The sequence below is a fragment of the Pelodiscus sinensis genome, chromosome 1, assembly GCF_049634645.1.
Source record: "Pelodiscus sinensis isolate JC-2024 chromosome 1, ASM4963464v1, whole genome shotgun sequence".
Classification (NCBI taxonomy): Eukaryota; Metazoa; Chordata; order Testudines; family Trionychidae; genus Pelodiscus; species Pelodiscus sinensis.
This window is the reverse complement of record NC_134711.1, coordinates 161,133,965-161,157,539: the sequence shown is the minus strand read 5'-3', so window position 1 is coordinate 161,157,539 and position 23,575 is coordinate 161,133,965. Positions and strand designations below refer to the sequence as shown.

The following is a 23,575-nucleotide window of genomic DNA, read 5'->3' as shown; positions in this document are numbered from 1 at the left end:
TCTATAACCTGAGCTATTCCTTGCCTTCCTAAAGAATCATATGTTAATGAAAAACATTTTTTATATTACATCCAAAGGCTAGGATATAATCCAAATCTTTATTTGTAGAAATTGTGCATATTCCACAGATTCATCGACAATGTCTAAGTCTAGGATATCATGTTTTCTTTAAAAAAATCTTGATAATCTTATCTTCATTCTATCAATCAATATACAGCTGCTGGTTTATTGAATCTTCTGCAGCTACATAGACTGAAACAACTGCATTCACAGAGGTACAAATTTTATACATCATTTTAAAGAAGTGTCAACTACAAAGCTTTGTTTCAGACACATAAATTCCTACACTCGTAAACACCCATCCACAATGCAGTCATCAGCCATGAATCATTGAAATTCAGTTATAAGCACAGTAGAAATTAGTTTGGATTTGCTTGTGGAAGATCAAAGCAAAATGTCAAACCTAGTGTGGGCTTATGACAGCATAGGGAAATTTAGCAATAACTAGAACTATGTACAATATTTATATCTGAATTGCTAAATCTAACCTTTACTGGCTATAATATCAGGGATGCTGATCTGCCACACGTTCATGGAAAAGCAGATGTAATGACAAAATTAACATCTTTGTTTGGATTTGCTTACATTTTTTATAATGATTTCCAAATATACACATATAAGAAGTTTTAAGCACTTTTATATATGCAGCCCTCTGTGTATGGGGGTGGAGTGGAGGTCTTCAAAATCAGGAATTATTTTATGGAACTGTGTTTTATAGCCTTTCTAGTTGTGAAATTATCCTTCAGAAGAATATTTGCTGCACTGATGTTTCCTTGGCTCTGCAGTGAGGACGACTGAAAAGTATAGAATCAAGAATTCTGAACTTACCCTGTTGATCTTAAGGTGTAAATTTTGAAGCATAACCAGTTATGAAGAATTTAAAATGAAAGCAACATGAAATTTCTATGATGGAAAATGGGAAGCCAGCCAATTGTGAGATTATAAATTGGGGATTGAAATAGTAATAAGAAAATATTGTTTATTTTTGTAAAGTCTCCCTCTGGTTTGGATTTATCTTTGGCCAAAACAATTATTTTACAGTAATTCAAATGAAAAAGATCGGAATTTTTTTTAAACCCTTCAGTGACACCAGGGCTCACAATAAGATGTCTCTAAAAAGTCACAGATTCCTTTTAGAAATAGTGAAATTTACCTTTAACATTTGTTTTCTGGTCCTTATTATAGGATTACAGTTTCTGCCATGTGTTTCATGGATTTCAGCAGGTTCCCTCTGGACACTCAGAACTGTTCTCTAGAACTGGAAAGTTGTAAGTTTGACTCAATCATGGTACCATATATATCCTATAATGTGTGTTCAAATCAACACTTCATTTTTTGTCATTGTATTTCCCCCACGAGAGATGCCTTTTTACATGTCCTTTTGGAAGACATGTGATCTCAGTCTTTCAGTCAATACATACAGAATGTTGGCCCTTCTGGGGATTTTTGTAAATAACCCCCTAACCAGAACACAAAATATTTCTGGAAAACAGAAAGGGAAGGATGCTCCTTCCTGCTTCTTAGACATGGAGAATATTATGTTGAAAGGTTGAGTCATTTGTTCTTTACCATAATTCATTTTTACAGTTGTGACCGCAAGTATTTCTGAATGACAGAATACAAAGGCTTCTAGATCTTGTCTTTTAGTAATCACTAGGAAAACATACAAACTGTGGTCTCCATAGTATGAGAACCAAATGTTAATCCTGATCATGGTAGCCAGACATTAGCGCTGATTTTGACCTGAACCAACTGTCAGGTTGCCAGAAGTGGCTCGCTGTTGCGGGTGCCAACTTCAGGGCAGACTATGAAGAAGTAGGGAACAAATCCCAAACTGTGTGTTCGGTAATTAATTTCACCAACCAAGTGTCAAGTGTGAATTCCTCAAATACCACAACAGCCTTAATATGGAGCCACAGACAGTCCCCTTGGGAACGTTGATCTATTGTGCCAACCAGGCAAGCCTGCCTTGCGATCGATGGTCCTTTAAATAAAAAAAATCAGAACAATATTCAGGGATGCTGATCTACCACACATTCATGGAAAAGCAGATGTAATGACAGAATTAACATCTTTGTTTGGATTTGCTTACATTTTTTAGAATGATTTCCAAATATACACATATAAGAAGTTTTAAGCACTTTAAGTCTCTTACCTCCAGTCAATTGTACCTCCGATTTCTTACCATAGACAACTCATCTAGCCAGTCCAATAGTTAACTAAAGGTATATTAATTAGGAAGAAGAAATTGAGAGTTACTGACAAGGTTAAAGCATTTTACACACACACACACACACACACACACACACACACACACACACACACACACACACACACACACACACACACACACACACACACACACACACACACACACACACACACACACACACACGTTAGTTTTAGGTGTCAAAACCTAATAGTAGCTGCTATATGTGCAAGCTCAGTGTGTCCTGTTAGGCTAATTCGAACTAAGTCTGTTGGGGAATCCCTTGCTTATGCTTAGAAATATTGCCCTCTTTGAATTCTAAGCAGCATAGCAGATAATTTCTTCTTTAAAAGGATTTTTGTTCCCTTTTTCCAGTATTAAAGCTGCGGTGGGACAGGGGCTTATATACATGTCCTTTTCATGGGCGTGGGGAGGCAATCTATGTTCCAGGGAATTCGATGCAAAAAACTTTAAAAAAAATTAAAAACTCTGCACACAGTATTTTAAAAATCTACAAAAATTCCAGTAAATTTTTCCATAATCACTCGTTTCAATTATTGCGGTAATTTATTTCAAAATACATATCAACAACTGTGTCCTGAACTATGGACTGAAAATTAAATTCAAAATTCTCTGTGAAAAGAAATAGAGTCACAACTCTGGGCAGTCTGCTGGTGGGACTGGAAACTGTAGGGCCCCTGAACCTATGTCTACACTGCAGTTAGACATTCGCCACTTGACAGGCGAATAGCACTCAGGCAATATTCAGTTGCTTTGTAGAACATTCAGACTTGGGCTGCCTCTTGGGCCCTGGGATCCTACCACCTCACAGAGTCCTAGAACCTGGGATCCAGCCAGAACCTGGAAGTATCCACTGCAATTAAAAAAGCCCTTAGTCTGAGCCCGGTGAGCCTAAATCAGCTGGCACAGAGCAGACATGGGTGTCTAATTGCTGTATAGACACTTTCTCTGAGGGAGTCCACTTGGTGGGTTGCCTTAAAGCCATGAAAGCTTGTGACCTTGGTCTACCAAGCAGCCATGAGCCAGGATGTCCAGGCTTTTGCTTCTCCATCACCCTGCCAAACATGCTGGTGAAGAGCTGAGCCGGGTTCCATCATGACCTTGGCTGAATTCCATCAGAACTTTGTTGAGATTGAACAATCCTCATGAAACATTTTGATATCGAAGAATCAGCAAATTGCAAGAAAAGAGTGTTTTGTTGCAATTTTTCTGAGCAGCTTCAGTAAGGAGCTTTTCCTGGTGAAACAAACAGAAACCTCAGCCTGGCAGAGCTGGTAATTTTAATTTTTTTCCCCCCCATAGATGCTTATAATGAAGATGATCTGATGCTGTACTGGAAACATGGGAATGAGTCACTGAGTATAGATGAGCACATCTCCCTTTCCCAGTTCTTCATTGAAGAGTTCAGTGCTTCTAGTGGCCTAGCTTTCTACAGCAGTACGGGTACAGTTTGAATGTTGGCATTAGAAGACACAAACACAGTTCAACCATAGGGCATAATACTGCACATTGTATTTTACTACTAATAGATAAGGATGATTAGTATTATCATTTCCTCTATGAAAACCTAGTGTTACAAAGAGCCTGCTCACAGTGTCTACACTCTGGCTTCCACGTGTGATGTAATTCAAAAGAAATGGAACACTGTCTGTGTAACACTGAAGGGTCACATTGTATTTAAAATACCAGTCTCTATAGAAGAGCCTATATAAAGGGAGCATGTACAGCAATCAAATACACTGTGTTGTTAGCTCTGGCAATATCTGGTGCTTTCCTTACAGCTCCTGGAGTCAGGTTATCACAGAGAGATGTCTGCTTTCCTTTATTAAAATAAATAAATAAATAAATCCTCTTGGTTGCAGAGAAGAAGCTTGAAATATGAAACTTGAAGGCTCGAAACCTAGAAGTCTAATAAAAGAAAAACACAGAATCTATACTTTTCCCAAATTCTTATGGTTTTTTAGGACCCCACTAATGAATTTTGAATGCTAGCTAAGAAGTACAGTAAACTTCAGATAATCCGGCACCTTTAGGACCCAGGGGGTGCCGGATTATCAGACATGCTGGACTATCAGAAGGGGGGGCTATGAGGGGTCTGGAGTGGGGTGGGAGGGGATGCCACCCCAGACTCCTCATAGCCCCCCCCCTTACGATAGTCTGGCTCTGCCCCAGGCGTCCCTGATTCAGCTGCTGCTGGTCAGTTTCAGCAGTAGCTGAATCAGGGATGCCTGCAATAGAGCAGCTGGGGTGCTGCCAGGTTGGTCCTGCAGCGCAGAGGGGCGGCGCTACGGCACCAACCCAGCAGCACTCCACCTGCTCTTGGGGATGCCTAGGACAGAGCAGCTGGGGTACTGTTCGGTTGGTCCCGTAGCGCTGCCCCTCGGGGCTGCGGGACCAACCCAGCAGCACCCCAGCTGCTCTTGGGGACGCCTGGGGCAGAGCAGCTGGAGTGCTGCCGGGTTGGTCCCGCAGCGCCAAAGGACGGCGATGCGGGACCAACCCGGCAGCACTCCAGCTGCTCTGCCCCAGGCGTCCCCAAGAGCAGCTGGGGTGTTGCCGGGTTGGTCCCGCAGCCCCGAGGGGCAGCGCTACGAGACCAACCCGGTAGCACCTCAGCTGCTCTGCTCCCGGCTTCCCCGATTCAGCTGCTGGTCAGTTTCAGCAGCAGCTGAATGGGGGAAGCCTGTCCGGCTGCCCCAGCACTTCCAGGTTCCTGATGGTGCCGGACCATCAGGAGTCCCAGAGCATTGGATGCCGGACTAATGGAGTTTTACTGTATTGTGAAAACAATCCAATAATCATGGTGCCTCCACAGCAGAGCTGGAACCAAGGTGTTCAGAGCACTGATAACTATTCTAACCCAGCATTAATTTTTTGCTAAAGTTGTCATGTTTGTACAAACAGTGTCAGAGGGAAATTCCTCCATATGCTAAAAATATTTATGGAGGCCCAGGGCAACCCTGTCTCAATATAAATATCTGCCCCAAATATATGAGTCTTAATTTCCTCTTGTGACACTGGCATTATTCATAACTAGGTCCCTACCAAATTCATGGTAATGAAAAATGCATCATGGACTGTGAAATCCTGTGTTTTGTGTGGTTTTACCCTATACAGATTTGCATAGAAATCTGGTCCCCAGTGTTTCTCAAATTAGGGGTGTTGACCTACAAGGGAGTTGCATGGAGGTCACAAAGTTATTTTAGGGTGGGGTCACAGTTTGTGCTAACACTGCATCCTTACCTCTGGCTCTTGTGAAAAAGCAACATAGAACAGTGTAAGCTAATGGTAGAATTCCAGACATAGAGTACCTTGAATCTAAAAACCATCCATGTGAATGTCATTGTGGATCTCCTTGTTTGTTGCGCCTCATAGATAACCACATCAGTGTCCTCATTGTACTGGGAGAAAGACTGAGTGTTTCCCCTACCTGCTGGCACCATGTAGTGAGGCTGGGCTCTAAAATCCAAGCGGGGATCCTTTCACTTTACTCGTCTTCACCATTTAACCAAATTCTGCAAGGCAAATGAGGCTTTCAGTGGCGCACATGCAACTTCATTGGGTTTGCCAAGGTGTACCTGACTGGAACTTAACATCTGCGCTTATATGCTTGCTCTATGCGGTAAAGACATTAAAAGCCGGAAAGGTGTATTTTTGTCATTGATATCAATGAGATATAACTGAATAAATGCAGGGAGCAAATCTTTCCTTTCCTTTCCCATTGAAGATGGTTGGTTATTCAATGCAGAGCAGCTTCTCTTAAGCTAGCAACATTGCTGAGCAAATGCTGGGGGACACAGATGCTCTGATAGGAGAGGAGCTCTTCTGTCAGTAAAAGGGTTAGTAGTCTGCAGAGAAGAGACTGAAAGCTGTCCTATCGGGTGCAGCTGGGTGAGAAACTCTCAGCCTGGGCAAACAGACTCATGTTAGCAGGGCTCAAGCTAGTGCTTGCACTAAAAACAGACACTGTGGAAGTTGCCTCCTAGGCTACCACTCAGGCTCTGAAGCCTAGCAGATCAGGTGGGATTGAGATTCCAAGTTGCAGCCTCCACACTGCTATTTTTAGTGCACTAGCTTCAGCCCTGCTGGGGTAAGGCTATCTCCCAGCTACAGTGTAGACATATCCCTTGGCATCTCCTGCCTAGTCAGATTTGAGTTGTCCTTTCCTGTGGAACCCCATCATCCACCAGTTTGGAAGTCCTCATCCCATCTTCCTTTCACCATCCTCTAAATTCTCCCCATTTTGAGAACATTTTGTACAGAACTCGGTGAAATAAAACTCTCAGAATTCTCCTGCCTCTCTACTCCCTTCCCAGGAGTTCCCAAAGGAAGAGCCAGTCTGGACCATAATTCTGAATTTTTTAAAATAAAAATCCTATCTCAGGCTGAAACCACGTAGGCTATATTTAATTTTAGATTGGATTGTTATTACCAGGTCATAAATTTCTAAAAAAGCTCTTTCAACTGGCATGAGTGTTTTACTACTATCTAAATCATAGCTTTATTCTCACTACAAAGACAGGTATTTCTGGCTTTCCAGGCATTTCTGCCTTCTTTTAACCTCACTCTATATGCCAAATTCACTGTTGTTCCTAGTGTGGTTGTAGCTATGTTGGTTTCAAGATGCTAGAGAGACAGGGTGGGTGAAATAACATATTCTTCTTCGAGTGGTCCCCGTGGTTGCTCCATTGATGATGTCGGGCTTGTCCTGGCGCCACAGCTTGGAGACTTTCAATAGCTGTGTTCAGCCAGGTTGCGCATGCGCAATCCACAACTCATGCCGTTCGTGCCCTTTGATCTTCGTGCTCACCTAGCTCCCCGCTCAGTTCCTCTCAACCATCCTCGGCCACAGACAGAGCTCTTATCTCTTCAGCGCTCTTTCAGTCCCCTCAGGGGATCTGTAGATAATTATTTGTAAATAGGTTATCCCCTGTTCCATCAATGTTTTCTTCTGTTATCTTAAAAAAGGATTGTTAACAGCTTATTCAAGCTCTGGCTACTCGCTGTCAGCGGCTACCGACTTTAGCTGCAGAGTGAAATTGACGCGGAAACTCAGAGCAGATTGAAACAGCTAAAACTCAGTGATCAACAGGCTTTAAAAATTGTGCTCTATGCCGGGAGCCCATGCCAACTTCCGATGGGCATTCAGCATGTATACACTGCTTAGGGGAAACTCATATTCCCCAAAAATGTGGGCATTGCTCTAAATTGACAGCCTGCACCCTCTGGGACAAAGAAATGCGCCTAAAAATGTTGTTGTTTGCTAAGGCACTGGACCCTAACACATCGGCTGTGGGACAGCATCCAGAGGGGACTCTCAGACAAAGAGTCTCCTCCCCTGAGCCCATCATTGCCGCCTGATTCCACAAAGAGGATCAGTGCAGGGGATAAGCCAGGAACCTCTAGCTCTACCCCACGACCCTCAGCACAAGGGTCAGTTATAAAAACAAAAAAGACGTTGGCGTCCGAGCGGTCTCTCTTGGTGCCAAAAGTGGCTTCAGTGCCGCCAAGCAGCACCCGCACTTCAAAGGCGCCAGCACCACTCCACTCAACCCCACAGGAGGCGCTGGAGCAATGGCCACCCTCTGGGGCAGGGTCGGCACCTAAAGAAACTCTGCCAGCACCGACAAGTGGGCCAGCACCTATGTCAGCACCACAGAGAAGACAACTCCAGCACCGGCAGAGGCAGTGGAGCCTTTAAGGAGTCAATCGCCAGCACTGGGGCAGGAGCTGGCACCGGCACAAGCAATGGCACCAGTGAAGGCAACTGCAGTAACACAGAGGCAGGGGAGTTCCCATTCTCCATCTCCAACGTTTTCACGAGGACCCTCCCCTTTACCTCCACTATACTGGTCGCCACTTCAACATGTCTACCATCAGGACAGTCCGAGACATCATTATTACTGCAGGTCTCACTATTCACCATACAGATGTTGTTCTCATCACAATGATCCTTACAGACGACGATCCTACTCTCTGCCATACATGCGGTCGCCACATTCTTATTCTCCGCATGCCAGTTACAATAGGTGATATACAAGTGGCAGATCATCCAGGTACTCATCACCTCACCTATCTGATCGATACTATGACCACCGTCATGACTCTCCTTATTCTTCACATTATTACTATCACCAGCTCACACATCATCAATCCCCATGCTCTGAGCCACTGCCAGTCACAACATAATCGACAGCCGACCCCTCATGTATGCAGTTCGGGCGCAACCACACAGCAGTCTGAGCTGGAAGAGGACCAATTGTCAGAAGTGGAGGACCAACGGGTGGAGATCCCAGTTCCTGACTGTTCGTCTTCCTCTCCTCATGAGGCGGTGTTCCCAGTGGATATGTCTCCGCTGGACGATTTCAAACAGTTCCAGGACTTTTTTAAATGGGTGGCCAAGTCCCAGGAGGTCCAGTTAACAGAAGTACAAACAAAGCAGTATCGGTTATTGAAAAAAATCTTCACCCAAGACAGAGTGCAAAAGTGCCATTCTTCTCGACGAAGCCATCATGGAGGCTGCAGAGATCATTTGGCAGACACCAACATCGGTTCCACCGACCTGCAGAAGAGTGGACAAGAAATACTTTGTCCCTTCTAAAAATCTGGAGCTCCTGTTTAATCATCTACAGCCGAACTCCTTGGTGGTGGACGTGGCCCAACAATGTGCCAAAACACCACAGTACGAGACAATGCCAGATGTAAAAAAATTAGACATATTTGGTAGGAAGGTTTATTCTTCTGCAACCCTGCTCTTGCGCATAGCGAATTATGCTGCCTTGTTTATCTAATCACAACTTTGATAACTATGAGAAGATAGCATAGCTGCTTCGGTATCTACCAGAAACCAAATGCTCTCTCTTGAAATCCTACGTGCAAGAGGGTTTTGCAGCAGCGCAAGCGAGCGTACAAATTTCATTGGATGTGGCAGACACAGTGGCCCGCACCACGGCGACAGAAATAGCGATGAGGCACTCGTCCTGGCTTACTTCTGCGGCAGTCCCCAAGGAGCTTCAAGCAAAAGTGGAAGACCTTCCGTTTGATAGAAACAAGCTATTTGAGGATTCCTGCTCAACGCTCTGCACTTTGGGAATGTATACACCTCTCTTTAGGCGCAGAAGATACTATCCCTATCAGAGGAGGTATGACTACCCCTTCCAGCGGCAACAAGAACATAAGAACGGCCGTACTGGGTCAGACCAAAGGTCCATCTAGCCCAATAGCCTGTCTGCCGACAGTGGCCAGCACCAGGTGCCCCAGAAAGGGTGGATCGAAGACAATGATCAAGCGATTTGTCACCTGTCATCCTTCTCCAGCCTCTGACAAACAGAGGCTAGGGACACCATTTCTATCCCCTGGCTAATAGCCTTTTATGGACCTAACCGCCATGAAATTATCTAGCTTCTCTTTAAACTCTGTTATAGTCCTAGCCTTCACAGCCTCCTCTGGCAAGGAGTTCCACAGGTTGACGACACGCTGTGTGAAGAACTTTCTTTTATTAGTTTTAAACCTGCTACCCATTAACTTCATTTGGTGTCCTCTAGTTCTTCTATGGGAACTAATACATAACTTTTTATTATTTGCCCTCTCCACACCACTCATGATTTTATCTACCTCTATCTACCCCCCCCCCCCCCCGTCTCCTCTTTTCTAAACTGAAGAGTCCCAGTCATTTTAACCTCTTTTCATATAGGACCTGTTCCAAACCCCTAATCATTTTAGTTGGACCTATAAACCAATCGCATGCAAGGCAACGTCTGCAGTGCAAATGAGTCTGTACAGCCAACCAGCAAAATTCAAAGAAGCAGGTTTGACTTTTCCATCGAGGGTATGTGTGACGGCGCGTTGGGGGTCCCCCGTCTCCTGCACCCCGAAATGGCACAAATAGACCGCACCAGCCGGTGGAGTAGAGGAAGTTTATTGCCTCTCCAGGATATAGCACAGCACAGATGTAATCTGGTCACAGAGCTGGGCTAGGATGCCTCAGGCCCCCTTGAGTTAGGGGGAGACTGGGCCCCTAAACTCCAGCTCCTCTCCCTAGGCTGTCTCCTCCATGTTCCCAGACAGCAACCAACTAAACTCCCTTCCAGCCCTTCCCCCCAGCCAGGGCAGCATTCCACCTTCCTTTGTTCCTCTCCATGGGGGGTGTCTGGCCCTACTCGTTTGCATAGTGACTCATCCTGTTTTGCTGGGTCGTGGTACCCACTGCAGCCAGTGGGGGTTACCCCAGAGCCAGCAGCATAGAAACCAGCCAGGTACCCCCACTACGTCACAGTATGCAACAAGTCCTTCCAATAAAGACGATACAACAGGTCGCCTATCTCACCATCGACTACGACCTTTTCAAGCTCAATGGGTGGCTATTACATCGGACCGCTGGGTCTTATAACTCGTGGTATCCAAGCTCACCATCCCCTTCACAACAATACCACCAACAAACCTACCAACCCCGTCCCTCTTCAGGGACCCATCTCACGAGACCCTGTTGAAACAAGAAACCCAGCGTCTATTGTCCATAAGAACTATAAAGGCCGTTCCTCCCCAGTTCAGAGGAAGAGGGTTCTATTTGAAGTATTTTCTCACAGAGAAAAAAACTGGAGGGTGGAGGCCTATCCTTGACCTCAGGAAGTTAACAGGTTCCTCTGCCATCAAAGGTTCAAAATGGTGACCCTTTCCACGATAATACCATCATTGGTCAAGGATGATTGGTTTTCAGCCCTCAACCTGCAAGACGCGTATTTTCATATAACAATCCATCCAGCTCACAGACGTTTCCTCTGCTTCACCATTGATGACGATCATTTTCAGTACTGCGTGCTACCGTTTGGCCTTTCATCTGCCCCCAGAGTTTTTTTGAAAACTCTGGCAGTTGTAGCAGCTCACCTGCGGTGCACAGGCATGATCATATTCCCGTACCTCGACGACTGCCTTATAAAAGGCAGGTCGAGGCAAGAGGCACTCTACATGATCATGGTAGCCAGACAAACCTTCCAATCACTTGGACTCATAATCAACAAGCAAAAATCAACTACAGATCCTATGCAGATTATAAATTTTATAGGAGCATGACTAGATTCCACCACTGCTCATACATACTTACTTCAAGAACATTTTCAGATTATACAGGAACTAGCCACAGTCGTCCTCAATGCCCCTATACTGACTGTACTCACGTGTCTCCACCTCATGGAGCATATGGCTGCCACTACATTTGTGGTTCACCATGCGAGACTACATTTCCACTGCCTATAGCATTGGTTGGCATCAGTATATACTCCAACAAAACACATCACTCACAAAGTGGTAAATCCAACCACTCTAGTTCGCAGATCGCTAGGTTGGTGGTTGAACCCCCAAAACCTGCTAGCGGGGGTTCCATTCAAACGTCAGCAGCCATCAAACCAGCTGACTACAGATGCCTCCCTTCTGGGCTGGGTGCACACATCAATGGCATGTCCATGCAGGGGAGATGGTCTTCAACAGAGGCCATTTTACATATCAGTCTCCTGGAACTAAAAGCCATATTCCTCACTTGCAAATATTTCTGGATGCAGATTACTGGTACAACAGTCCTGGTTCTTACGGACAATATAGCCACTATGTATTATATCAACTGTTAAGGAGGAGTGCGTTCCCGACGGCTCTGGCACAAGCAGTCCTCTTATGGAACTGGTGCATGCAAAACTGCATCACCCTGACAGCATCTTACCAGGCACAACCAACAGCATGGTGGATGCACTCAGCAGACATTTCCCTCATGAGCACGAGTGAGAAATCCATCCCGATGTTCTGAACCGCATCTTCCACACTTGGGGATCGCCTCTGATAGACCTTTTTGCTACCTACGACAACAGGAAATGTCACCTATACTGTTCGAGAGAGGGTGTAGGCAAAGGGTTCCTTGGAGATGCACTGCTAGTCCAGTGGGACGGACCTCTGCTCTATGCGTTCCCACTGACGGTGCTTATACCGAGGGTGATACAGATAATCAGAGAGGATTCAGCCCGAGTCATTCTCCTAGCACTGGCCTGGGCAAGTCAACCTTGGTACCCGTTTCTCCACAGGATGTCCCTGCAACCACCATGTCCTCTCCCCCTCCTCCCAGATTTTGTCTCTGAGTCACGACTCCCTGTTACATTCGAGACCGGAGATCCTCCATTTGACAGCATGTCTCCTAGCTGGTTCAACATAGAGGAGCGCCTTTGTTCAGACGGGGTGAAGGCGGTGCTGTTGAACAGTAGGAGGGAATCTACAAGGAAGATTTATCTGGCAAAATTGAATAGATTTGTGGCTTGGTGTAAGAACAGTAATATCAATCCATACTCTACACTGATGCATAAGATCCTCGATTACATCCTATCTCTCGAGCAAGTAGGTCTCTGTCTCTACCTTTAGGGTGCACTTATCGGCAATTAGCGCCTTCCATGGAACCATCGATGGGCATTTTATCTTTGCCCACCCATTGACCAAGAGATTACTTAAGGGAATAGCAAACCTCCCCGAAGACCCCAACCCCTCTCTTGGAGCTTGGACTTGGTATTAGACACCTTGATGCTTTTTGAGCCTTTAGCCACAACATTACTATCCATGCTCACCATGAAGGTGGTATTTCTATAAGCAATTACATCTGCCCGAAGGATTAGTGAATTGGCAGCACTAATGGCAATGCCACCCTTCATGGTCTTCAATAGAGACTCGATTATGTTACGCACTCATCCAGACTTCATCCCTAAAGTTGCTTCACAATTTCCTGTCAACTAACCTATCATTTTGCTGGTCTTTTATCCGAAACCGCATGCCTCTGCTCAAGAATCGCTACTCCACATCCTTGATGTACATCGAGCTATAGCTTTTTACATCGACAGAACACGGACCTGGCACAAAACTGACTGCCTACTAGTATCCATAGCGGATCGCTCCAAGGGCAACCAGTTATCCTCCCGGTGTTTCTAAGATTATAGTTTCTTGCATCACTATCTGTTACTCAATCTGCAATAAGCCCCTTCAGACTTTACCTAGGGCACACTCCACCAGGGCAGTAGCAACATCCACTGCCTTTGTCCGCGGAGTCTCACTGCCGAACATTTGCAGGGCACCCATGTGGTCCTCAAACTTGACTTTTATGAACCACTATGCATTAGTTCAGTGGTGGACGGCTGATTCCTCAGTGACTTCAACAGTACTTTCTGTCATTGACAAACCTTAACTCCAGAAATGCAACAGGGGGTACTGCTACATAGTCACCATCAGTGGAGCACCCATGGGGACCATTTGAAGAAGAACAAGTTACTCACCTTCGTGCAGTAACAATGGTTCTTTGAGATGGGTCCCGGTGGGAGCTCCACATCCTGCCCTTCCTCCCTATTCCAGAGTTGGTTTTTTTTTGTATCTTTACAGATACCAAAAGGTGAGAGGAACTGAGCGAGGAGCTAGGTGTACACGAAGATCAAAGGGCGCGAACGGCACGAGCTGTGGATCGTGCATGCGTGACTCGGCTGAACACAGCTATTGAAAGTCTCAGCTGAGGTGCTAGGACAAGCCCAACACCATCAGTGGAGCACCCACTGGGACCCATCTCGAAGAACCATCGTTACTGCACGAAGGTGAGTAACTTCTTCTTTTATTGGATCATCTTGTGCTGATGGAAAGAAACAAGCTCTCCAGCTTATACTACTGGTTGTCACCTATCACCCCTACAGTGGAATGGGGTATCATTAAACTATTACTCAACAGGGACCCCATCCTGACAAAAACCTTTCCCCCCCCAAAGCCCCACTTCTAGCCTTCAAATAACTGTCCAATCTCCCTTACTTCATAATCAGAAGTAAGCTCCTCACAGATCTAGACCCATCAATTCAAAACCAGCACCAGACCCTCCAATAACAAAAGATACAAAACCTGCAGATATAGCCTCTCTAAAGTAACCTGTACCCCCCATAACACACCTTTCCATGTCCATGGGCCTAACCATGCTATTACAACATGTGCTGAACTTACAGAGGGTCATCTACACAGCACAGTTATTTTGAAATAACTGATGTTATTCTGAAATAACTATGTGAGTGTCGACACAGCAATTCCATTATTTCAAAATAAATTTGAAATAATGGATGGCTTATTCCGACTTCTGTAAATCTCATTCCATGAGGAACAAGCTCCTCCTTTGAAATAGCTATTTCGAAATAGCTGTAGTTTGCACACTCCACTGCTGCTACTTTGAAATAGCTCCTCCCCAAGGCCATTCAAAGTAATTACTCCCCAGTGCCTCATGGGGCTCTAAATTGAGGTAGCACGTCCACATTAGGGAAGCCTGCCTCTGACTAATTTTGAGATGCCCTGTAGTGTAGACATGCTATTTTGAAATGAGTTATTTCAGAGTATTTCTTCCGGAATAGCTTACTTCAAAATAAGTGTGCAGTGTACCCAGAGAAAAGTGATAGAAGACAAAAACATAAAACCACATGTGGGCAAACACATTTCACAAAACGATCACTCCACATTTGACCTATTGGTCCTCTTCTTCAAAAGAAATCTGCACAACACCTTTAAATGATAAGCCTGGGAGCTTAAATTCATACCTTTTTTAGACACTCAAAATCATGGACATAATAAAGAAACTGGATTTCTGGCTCACTGCAACAACTTATAACCCACTAACTCTCCTTTGTCTATGACTGAACTGAAGATGGTCCAACACTCCTGACAGTCCAGTGCTGCACAACATCAAGTTGGTGATTCAGTAGGTGGCACTCTTTCCTCTGAAATCAGTCCTGAACTAGCATCCAAGCCTGGTGTTAGAAAAGGAACCAGGCTGTTATAACATCAAACAGCTCTGGGCATTTATAGCCACGAAAGACTCGAGACCACTTTTCATGGGAGAAGGCATGTCCATCTCACTGTCCTGACCAGATTCCATTCTGCCTGCCTGTATTCTCCCAGAAGGTTCCATTTCAATTCTTTTTTTTATTTTCTATCCTCAAGTAAGTATTTCTGTGCCACTTTAAACAGCTGTCCTGTTTCACTCCCAGTCTAGCTCCATTTTAGTGGTGGGTAAATAGCAGTTTGTAAAGCATTTTCAGATGAAAGTCGTGATCTAGAATGAAAGCATTGTTGTTACTACAGGTTGTACCTCTCTAGTCCGGCACCCTCGGGACTTGACTGGTGCCAAACCAGAAAATTTGCTAAATCATGGGAGGTCAGTATTGTAGTGAGTGGGTCTCTTTTTTTTTTTTTTTCTGCTGAGGTGAATAAATGGAACAGTGTTTGTAATGCTGCTTAATAATGTATGGCTGTACTGATACACCCTGCATAAGCCTGTGCCTAGCCAAGGTTTATCAGCTCTCTTGTTTTAGAAAAAGAAAATAAGTAGATAAAGCATAAAAAAAAATACTTACACTTAGCAGTATTGCCAGTAGGGATGTGAAGGACTATCGGATAAGCAAATGCTTATTGAATAGTTGATAGGATGGTCGACTAGTCGCTTCCCGCGCCTTGCTGCCTCCATCAGATAGAGGCAGGAAGGGTGGGGGTGGGAGGAGAGAGAAGACAGGGTACTTGAAAGAGGCAGTGCCGCTTGAAGCCTGGGGCCAGACCCTGGGCTCCATATGGCGCTGCCATTTTGAAAAGCTGCGTGCAACCTGGGGTCAGTTGAGGGCTCCCCAGCTGACCTTGGGCTCTATGCGGCGCTGCCACTTTGAAACACCATGATGGCATTTCAAAGCGGCAGCTCCACACTGAGCCCGGGATCAGTGGGGCAGTCCCCAGCTGACCCTGGGCTACATGAGGCGCTTTCACTTTGAAGTGTAGCAGCAGCCCTAGGCCTGTTGCTACATTTCAAAGGCAGAGGCGCCCTATCGACTAATCGAATAGTCGATGCAATATGTATCGTCTATTAGATTAGTCAATTACCTGATACTTAACATCCTTAATTACCTGCACTTCCACTGCTTGCTTGGCTCTTAGAAGACATTTAGGGGTAAATTAAACAACAGCACAGAACACTGAGAGCCAGGACTAGTGGCTGTAAACAGACTTTATGGGACCACTGGAAATTGGCCACATGCACAATAAGTAGATAACCAACTAACTAAAATCATGCCAAACCAAGGATGGTGGTGGACTAGAGACGTTTAACCTGTATAATTTTATTTTATTATTCCCTAGAATACTAATATAATGTAAAAGGCAAACATAGTGGAAAGCAAAGGTTGATCAGCAGAGTACTTCTATTGATGAGAACATTGATCTCTTTTTTTTCTGTGCTCCCTTTCTTTCAACAGGCTGGTACAACCGCCTTTTTATAAACTTCGCCCTGCGAAGGCATATTTTCTTTTTTGTGCTACAATCCTATTTCCCAGCTATGCTGATGGTGATGCTGTCATGGGTTTCGTTTTGGATTGACAGAAGAGCTGTTCCTGCAAGGGTATCATTGGGTAAAACTATTTGCAATCTAGTTTTGGGGGAGAGAGGCGGCAAAGGGAAAAGGGCATTAGATAGTTCAACTACGTTCTGACTGGCAGGGGATGTGTTGGAGTGTGTAATACGGATACCTGTGAGAGAGTATCATTGTCACCCTCACATCTCCATTCCCTTTCTACATCTTCTGCCCTTGGAAATGGGGAATTTTGAACTCCACAAATCAGTTTTCCTGTACTACAAAATGCATGAGGTGGTGTAGAAGGGCAGGCACTCTGTACCGTTCCCCTTATTTAATTTCATTTAAATTCAGCTGTTACAGAGAATAGATTCCACCCCTGCCCGGTAGAAGAAGCAGGCAGTCTGACCCCCCAAGTCCTGTGGATTTTGGGAGGGGGGAATATTCAGGGGACACAGGACTGACTATCCATATGAAGGCCTTGTGCCTCTGCATTAGTTCAGGAGCCTACTGTCATTTCCTCCCACCTTCTGGCTCCCTAGCAGTGAGTCTGCAGTGCAGCTGTCCTGGCCAGGATTTATCCCAGGGGTGGGCAAATACCGGCATTGTTTTGTCATACTTCTTAGAAAAGGGAGAACCTTGAGAACTCCAGTGTAAAATAACAACCTCAATTGGAGTGTCAGAGATCTGTTAAAGGAAGTGTTTTTCTGTAGCCTTATTGATCTATGAGGAGAAAGGAAACCTATAGAGAACATGATTCCTTTTTATTGGAACAACCAATAATTTATAATACATAAGAATATAAGATATAAATTATTTATTGGTGTAATAAAAGTTGTCAGGAATTTTCCTGTCAACTACTATAAATGAAACTCCATCTCTATCAGAGGAAACTATCAGGCATTATTTTGAATAAAGTAAAAATTCTTGAGTCCCAAAAAGTCATTTAAAATGTTGAGAAAACTGTGCTCTACTGAAGTTGGCAAATTACCAGTTTTTTTTCTTTAAATTGTATGTGAATTCCTATAGGAGATTATGCCTCATGATTTCTGAGAATAAATTTGTCTGTATTCCAACATCGTAGCTTAGATAATGTCCCACCAACTTTAACACAGCAGTTTGAAAGCCTGGTTGTTTTAAAAATCTGCAGTCAGATATGCAATTGGTTTCCATAACGTATATAAATTTTAATAGACAAGTTTCCTTTTACATGGTACATATGGAAATCTTGCCCCATTGCCCCTCCCCTTTGCCTTTCCTCTCCCAGCATTACCCTGTCCCTCCTTTCTCCCACCCCCACAGACACCTTGCCATCCCTTCGCCCGCCTCTCCCTCTGCTCCTCCTGCCCTTTCCTCTCATCGTCTTCTCTTGGCCTCTTGTCATTTGTCTCTCCTCTACCTTGCCCCATGGTGCCTTCCTCTTTCTTCTCCTGCCCTGACCTCCTCCTCTCCCCTCAGCACAAGCCCTTTCCTTTCCTCACCTCCACCTTCCTCTTAGTTCTCCCCCTGCCCCTTCCCTCATCTTCGGCCTTCCTGACACCTGCACCACTCAACCCCCCTCTACACCTCTAGTACCAGCTTGGAGCACCATGGCAGGTGGCTGCCCCGTCTGCTAGGGCCGGGGCCGCAGTGCTATTTTTAGTACCCTGGCTCCGGTCTAGGAGCAGCTGCACAACAAAATCTACAGTACTTCCCCAGCCTGAGAGAAAGACAAAGCAAGCACGAATGGCTGACAAAATGCCTAATGTAGTCTATCTAAAAAAGAAATTGAACAAGGAAAAACATATATTGTACATTCAGCTCCTGCTTGAGTTGGCAAAAAATTATAATATATTCATTATTATATTATACAAATAAATATAGACCGAGGTTCTATAGCAGCAAATAACATGGAAATGCCACTCATGAATTTATATCTGCTATAGAACCTCAACTTATATTTATTTGTATATATTGTATATCATATAATATACAATTAAAGTAGCCCAATGTCTGTGATTCTGTAACGCTGAAATGCTGGCTGTTGCCTCTGGGCGGCGCTGTTGCTTCCCGCGGTGGTGCTCGGCTGACTGCTGCACCGCTCAGCCGGGCTGCCGCGGGGGAGCAAGTGGCGCAAGTGGCCGTTTGGGCCCCATGCTCCCCATGCAGCACAGGAGTCAGCCGAGCGCCATGGCGGGAGGCGAAGGGTGGTGGGGGGTGACGTACCCAGCCAGGCCCCGCCCCCTTCCCCTCCCACCGTGGCACTCGGCTGACTCCTGTGCCGCTCAGCCGGGCCACCGCGCGGGAGCAAGTGGCACAAGTGACTGTTTGGGCTCCGTGCTCCCCATGCAGCATGGGGAGCGTGGAGCCGAACTGGCCGTTTGGGCTCTGCGGTCCCCAGAGTGAGAGGCAGGAGGTGGAGGAGAGCTGGGGGGGGGGGGGGAGGCAGTAGGAGGAAGAGAGAGAGAGAGACGTGGAGGAGAGACCCGAAACTCCGTCTTATGACGGGCTATTGGCTAGTTTACTATTATTTGTCAGCTCTTTGTTAATATATAATAGAACCCAGCGCCCTCACTACGGCCACATTATGCTGCATGCTACAGATACACAGGGCTACAGCAAACATGGTGAGCTTTGCTGCTTCCATTGTATGTATTAGTGATCCATCTTGGGTCAATACATTCCAAGACCAGAACACAAGGTATGGTTCATATCAATGAGATCTTCTAGAGCATAACACTCGAATTATTATTCTAAAGGATGTATACCGATCACATATTTTTAAGTTGTAGAGGTTTCTTGCAAAAGATAATAGTAAATATATTTTTACAATTATACTGTATATAGTTAAATTAAAGTCTTTGGTCCAGATACCAAGTTTCACAAAGTTTACTGTCAGCAGAACTCACGAGCGTGTAGGATACTGTGAAGCGAAGGTGGAGGGTAAGCTTGTTTTCCACTTCCTCAATCCTGGGCCTATGATGCTGGCTCTAAATTTTATAAGCTGCATTTGGTCCTGTAGAACTGTTGTGCTGAGGAGTTGGTGCAGTGCTATGCACTCTACCTTGTCCCCTTCATACTAAGGATGTGAACAACTAGTCGACTGTTCAATAAGTAAATGCTTATCGGATAGCTGACAGGCTAGTCGACTAGTCGTTTCCTCCCCTCCCCCTTGCTGCCTCAATCAGAAAGAGGCAGCCAGGTGGGGGGAAGAGGTGGGGGTACTTCAAAGTAGCTCCTCGCAACGTCCGGTTCCTCGCGATGTTTCAAAGCGGCAGAGCCACATGGAGCCTGGGTTCAGCTGGGGACTCCTCCACTGACTCTGGGCTCCGTGTGGCATTGCTGCTTTGAAACACTGCATGAAGCCTGATGCTGGGCTCCCCACAGCATTTCAAAGCGGCAGCTGCAGCACTTCATAGAGCCCGGAGTCAGCAGGACTGATTCCGGGCTCCACGCGGCACTGCCACTTTGAAATGCTGCATGCGGCCTGACACCGGGCTCCTCACGGCATTTCAAAGCAACAGCACTGCATGAAACCCAGAGTCAGTGGGGGAGTCCCAAGCTGATCCCAGACTCCAAGTGGTGCTGCCGCTTTGAAATGCTGCGTGCAGCCTGGGGACACCCCGCAGGGATAGCCTCACCGCTCCCCAACTCCAGCTGGAGGAAACAGGGAGAGCCAGGTGCTACGCAGCCTGGTGGTGAGGCTACCCCAGCAGGGACAGCCTCACTGCACCCTGGTTTCAGCCGGAGCACAACAGGGGTAAGGCAGCCATCCATCACCCGGCCCTACCAGAATGCACCACCACCACTCACCTTCTAGCAGGTCCAGCAGGAAAGCATGTGGTGAGTGCTGCTGTGTGGCTGTGCAAACGAGGTGGGCAGACCTAAAAGTTTTTGTGCACGGCCGTTCAGGCACGCAGCTTACAGAGAAACCTGCCCCCAATCCATTGTGTGATATTGCATAGTGGGATGTGTTAAACTTCCTGCTGAAGCATCTGGCATTGAGCCGTACTGGAAAGAGGATATTAGTTTGTGAAGGCCAGTTGGTTTGTTCTGATATGGCAATTCCTAAGTAGTCAGTCCCCATCCCTTTTAAGTTGTTTCCACTGTGGCCATTGCAGTACCTAAAATAAAGAGAGGTGACACTCAGTTTTTAAGAGCTGGAGAATCATGTCATCACATAGGGTTGCAGAGATTTAGCTTAGATCACAAGGTCCAGTTGTGTTTTTTTCCCTTTGATTCCATGTGTGACAATCACATGCCTGTGAGACACTTAACAGCGTCCTGATGTTGCGTGACATGATGTCATTGTACAACACACTGAATCTCTTGATCCCTCCTCCCACTTCCTTGTCAAGGAGCTGCCACACTAATCTCATAAATACCTTCCTAATTTCTAGTGAACTCTTGGGGAAATTGTTTGGGCTTGATTGTGGTTTTTAAGGCACTGGCTGTGCTTAGGAAGGGGAGGGGTCAAGAGAATAGGAAAGCCAGCGGAACTCCCAGAGGCAATAAAGCCTGAGGTAGACACAACAGGCCTGATACTCCTCTCGCTTATGCTAGTGTTATACTGAAATAGCTCCAACGATTTCAGCTGATTTAGTCTTTAGCTCTGCTGGGACCCATGAGAAGTGAATTAGGTCTAGCACACACAGCGGTGCCATCTTCTGCAACTTTTAATAGGATGCATTGGGCAAATTGTCCCTTTCTTCAGCCTAGGTGTGTGGGCCAGAGCCCTGTCTTCAATGTAGTTCTTACTCATTTTCTAGTGCTGCCGTTGGTACTTCGTTCTCCTGGATCTGAAATCATGGAAACACAAGGAACTTCCTCTCTGTTTGCACTCCTGTAAAACTAGCACTAGGCACATTGTAGCCCTTTATGTGATTATCAGATGTCCCACAGAGGGAACTTAGAGGTGACCTAATGAGTCTAGTGGTGTATTTGGTACATCCTGTAAAATGACCCTTCGTGGTACACTCCCTATTTCATAGCCTGTACAAAGAGTTGAAGGGGATGCAGCCACAAAACTTTGCTGATCAAGCAGTTGTGGTCAATTAAAAAACAATTGGATCTTGTTTTGTGTTAATCGCTACCTTCTTTGGCAGGAATAACTACTGTGCTGACCATGTCAACCATAATCACAGGAGTAAGTGCCTCCATGCCTCAGGTGTCTTACATAAAAGCGGTGGATGTATACTTATGGATCAGTTTTCTTTTTGTCTTCCTGTCTGTCATCGAATATGCAGCTGTGAATTATCTTACCACAGCAGAAGAGAGAAAACAACTCAAAAAGAGAGGGAAGGTACAAACGTGTGTATGTGTTGTTGTCATTAGGCAGCCTCATGGAAGTCACAAAGTAATCCCAATACTCGAACGTGGCATTGCATTCTGTGACATGTGCTTTGACTGTCTGGTGACTCATTATCCATTCTTTCCTCCTCTTGGCTGATGGGAGGGAAAGTACCTCATCTCCTGGATCCTGAGTAGGTCTACTGCCCCCATGTCCTTGAGGGAGGCGGGAGAAGATAAGGGGCACCTATTCCTATGGTGGTGGGAGTGAGTCTGCTCATACTTTCTCCCCTCCTTCTGGTCATTGAGAGGAAAAGCTTCCATTCATTCTTTCTCCCCCTATCTTTCTTCATTCTGGGATCCTGAATGGGATGGGATCTCCCCACATCCTAATGGCTAACAGGTTCTCCCCATTTTTGCTTCCTGGTGAAAAAGGGCTGTTTCTCCTTTCTCCCTTATTCCAGTTTCTTTTAGTTATTTTGATTGGAGCGAGAGGTCACATAGAATCGTTCTGTGTCCTGACAGATGTGATAGTGTTGTTCTTAGAATCAGATTTCCAATGCAAATAATCACATTTACAAGTTACAAAATGTGCTTTCCATTAACCTAATATTCACTTAAAATTCCTTTTCCCACAAACATTTCCACCTATAAACTCATTCGGTAGATAATCTGACAAAGATCACAAAATGGGGCTCATATAGTTCTAGTGAATTCACTGTTTTATTCAAGAGAATATTAATAAAAATGTTTTGAGGTGTTCTCCTAGTCCTAGTTAACATGTCCCTGCTGGTAAGCAACTCCCACAGGTAGATATTCACTTGGTCATGTTAGGAGGTAGCCACATTTTTTCCCATCCAGCACATCCATTAGCAGACAGAGCCTCCATGTGGATGATTATTCAGTGCATAGAGCTGTAATCTTTAGCACTCAGATGGCTGCAGCTTACCCACACAATCATTATTCTCCATTGCCAGGTTTCAGGAATGTATAACATTGATGCAGTACAAGCAATGGCCTTTGATGGCTGCTATCATGACAGTGAAGCTGACATTGACATGACCACCTTTACAGTCCACTCTGAAGAGAGCTCAGCCCGGGGACGGGCAGCCAGCATCCCCAACCTGGATGCAACCCGTGTAAAAAGAAAAAGATCCTTGAAAGGAAATGTGGGCAGGATTATTTTGCAGAATAATCACGTCATTGACACGTATTCAAGGATTATATTTCCCACTGTGTACATTGTATTCAACTTTTTTTACTGGGGTTTGTATGTATGAAAAGAAATTACTGTAATCTATGCACTATTTTGCATGTAAGGCTAACAGAATCTGGTTTTTTTTTTTAAAGTAACAGCAATAGAAGAAATGTTTACAATTTTCTTAAATTGATTCAGACATCAGTCAAGGGGATATTGTTATGGTGACAGAAAAGTTATGAATTAAAAACCCAAATAGTTCTGGTTTCTTCACGTTCTGTAAGTTTTACTTCTGAATGTTAAGGTGGTTTTTAACTGGACCACTCAGTGCTTTACTATAGTAGCTTCATACCCAAGCAACTTCCACAGTTGCACAGGAATTTCCATATCAAAAGACCTTGCATCACACTGCTAAACAGTCATTACTGTCAGCCCCAGTAAAAGA

The 23,575-nt window shown here is 45.2% G+C and overlaps 1 protein-coding gene across 1 annotated transcript in view; it reads left to right on the top strand.

The window, feature by feature from the left end:
• GABRR3 (gamma-aminobutyric acid type A receptor subunit rho3) overlaps positions 1-23,276 on the top strand; it is a 55,343-nt gene extending 32,067 nt beyond the window's left edge. The window contains exons 5-9 of the mRNA XM_006124215.4: positions 1,246-1,328; positions 3,593-3,733; positions 16,570-16,722; positions 21,749-21,945; positions 22,910-23,276. Coding sequence (XP_006124277.2) covers positions 1,246-1,328; positions 3,593-3,733; positions 16,570-16,722; positions 21,749-21,945; positions 22,910-23,212 — 877 coding nt within the window. The 3' untranslated portion in view covers positions 23,213-23,276. The remainder of the gene's footprint in view (positions 1-1,245; positions 1,329-3,592; positions 3,734-16,569; positions 16,723-21,748; positions 21,946-22,909) is intronic.
• The last annotated feature ends 299 nt before the right edge of the window (positions 23,277-23,575 follow it).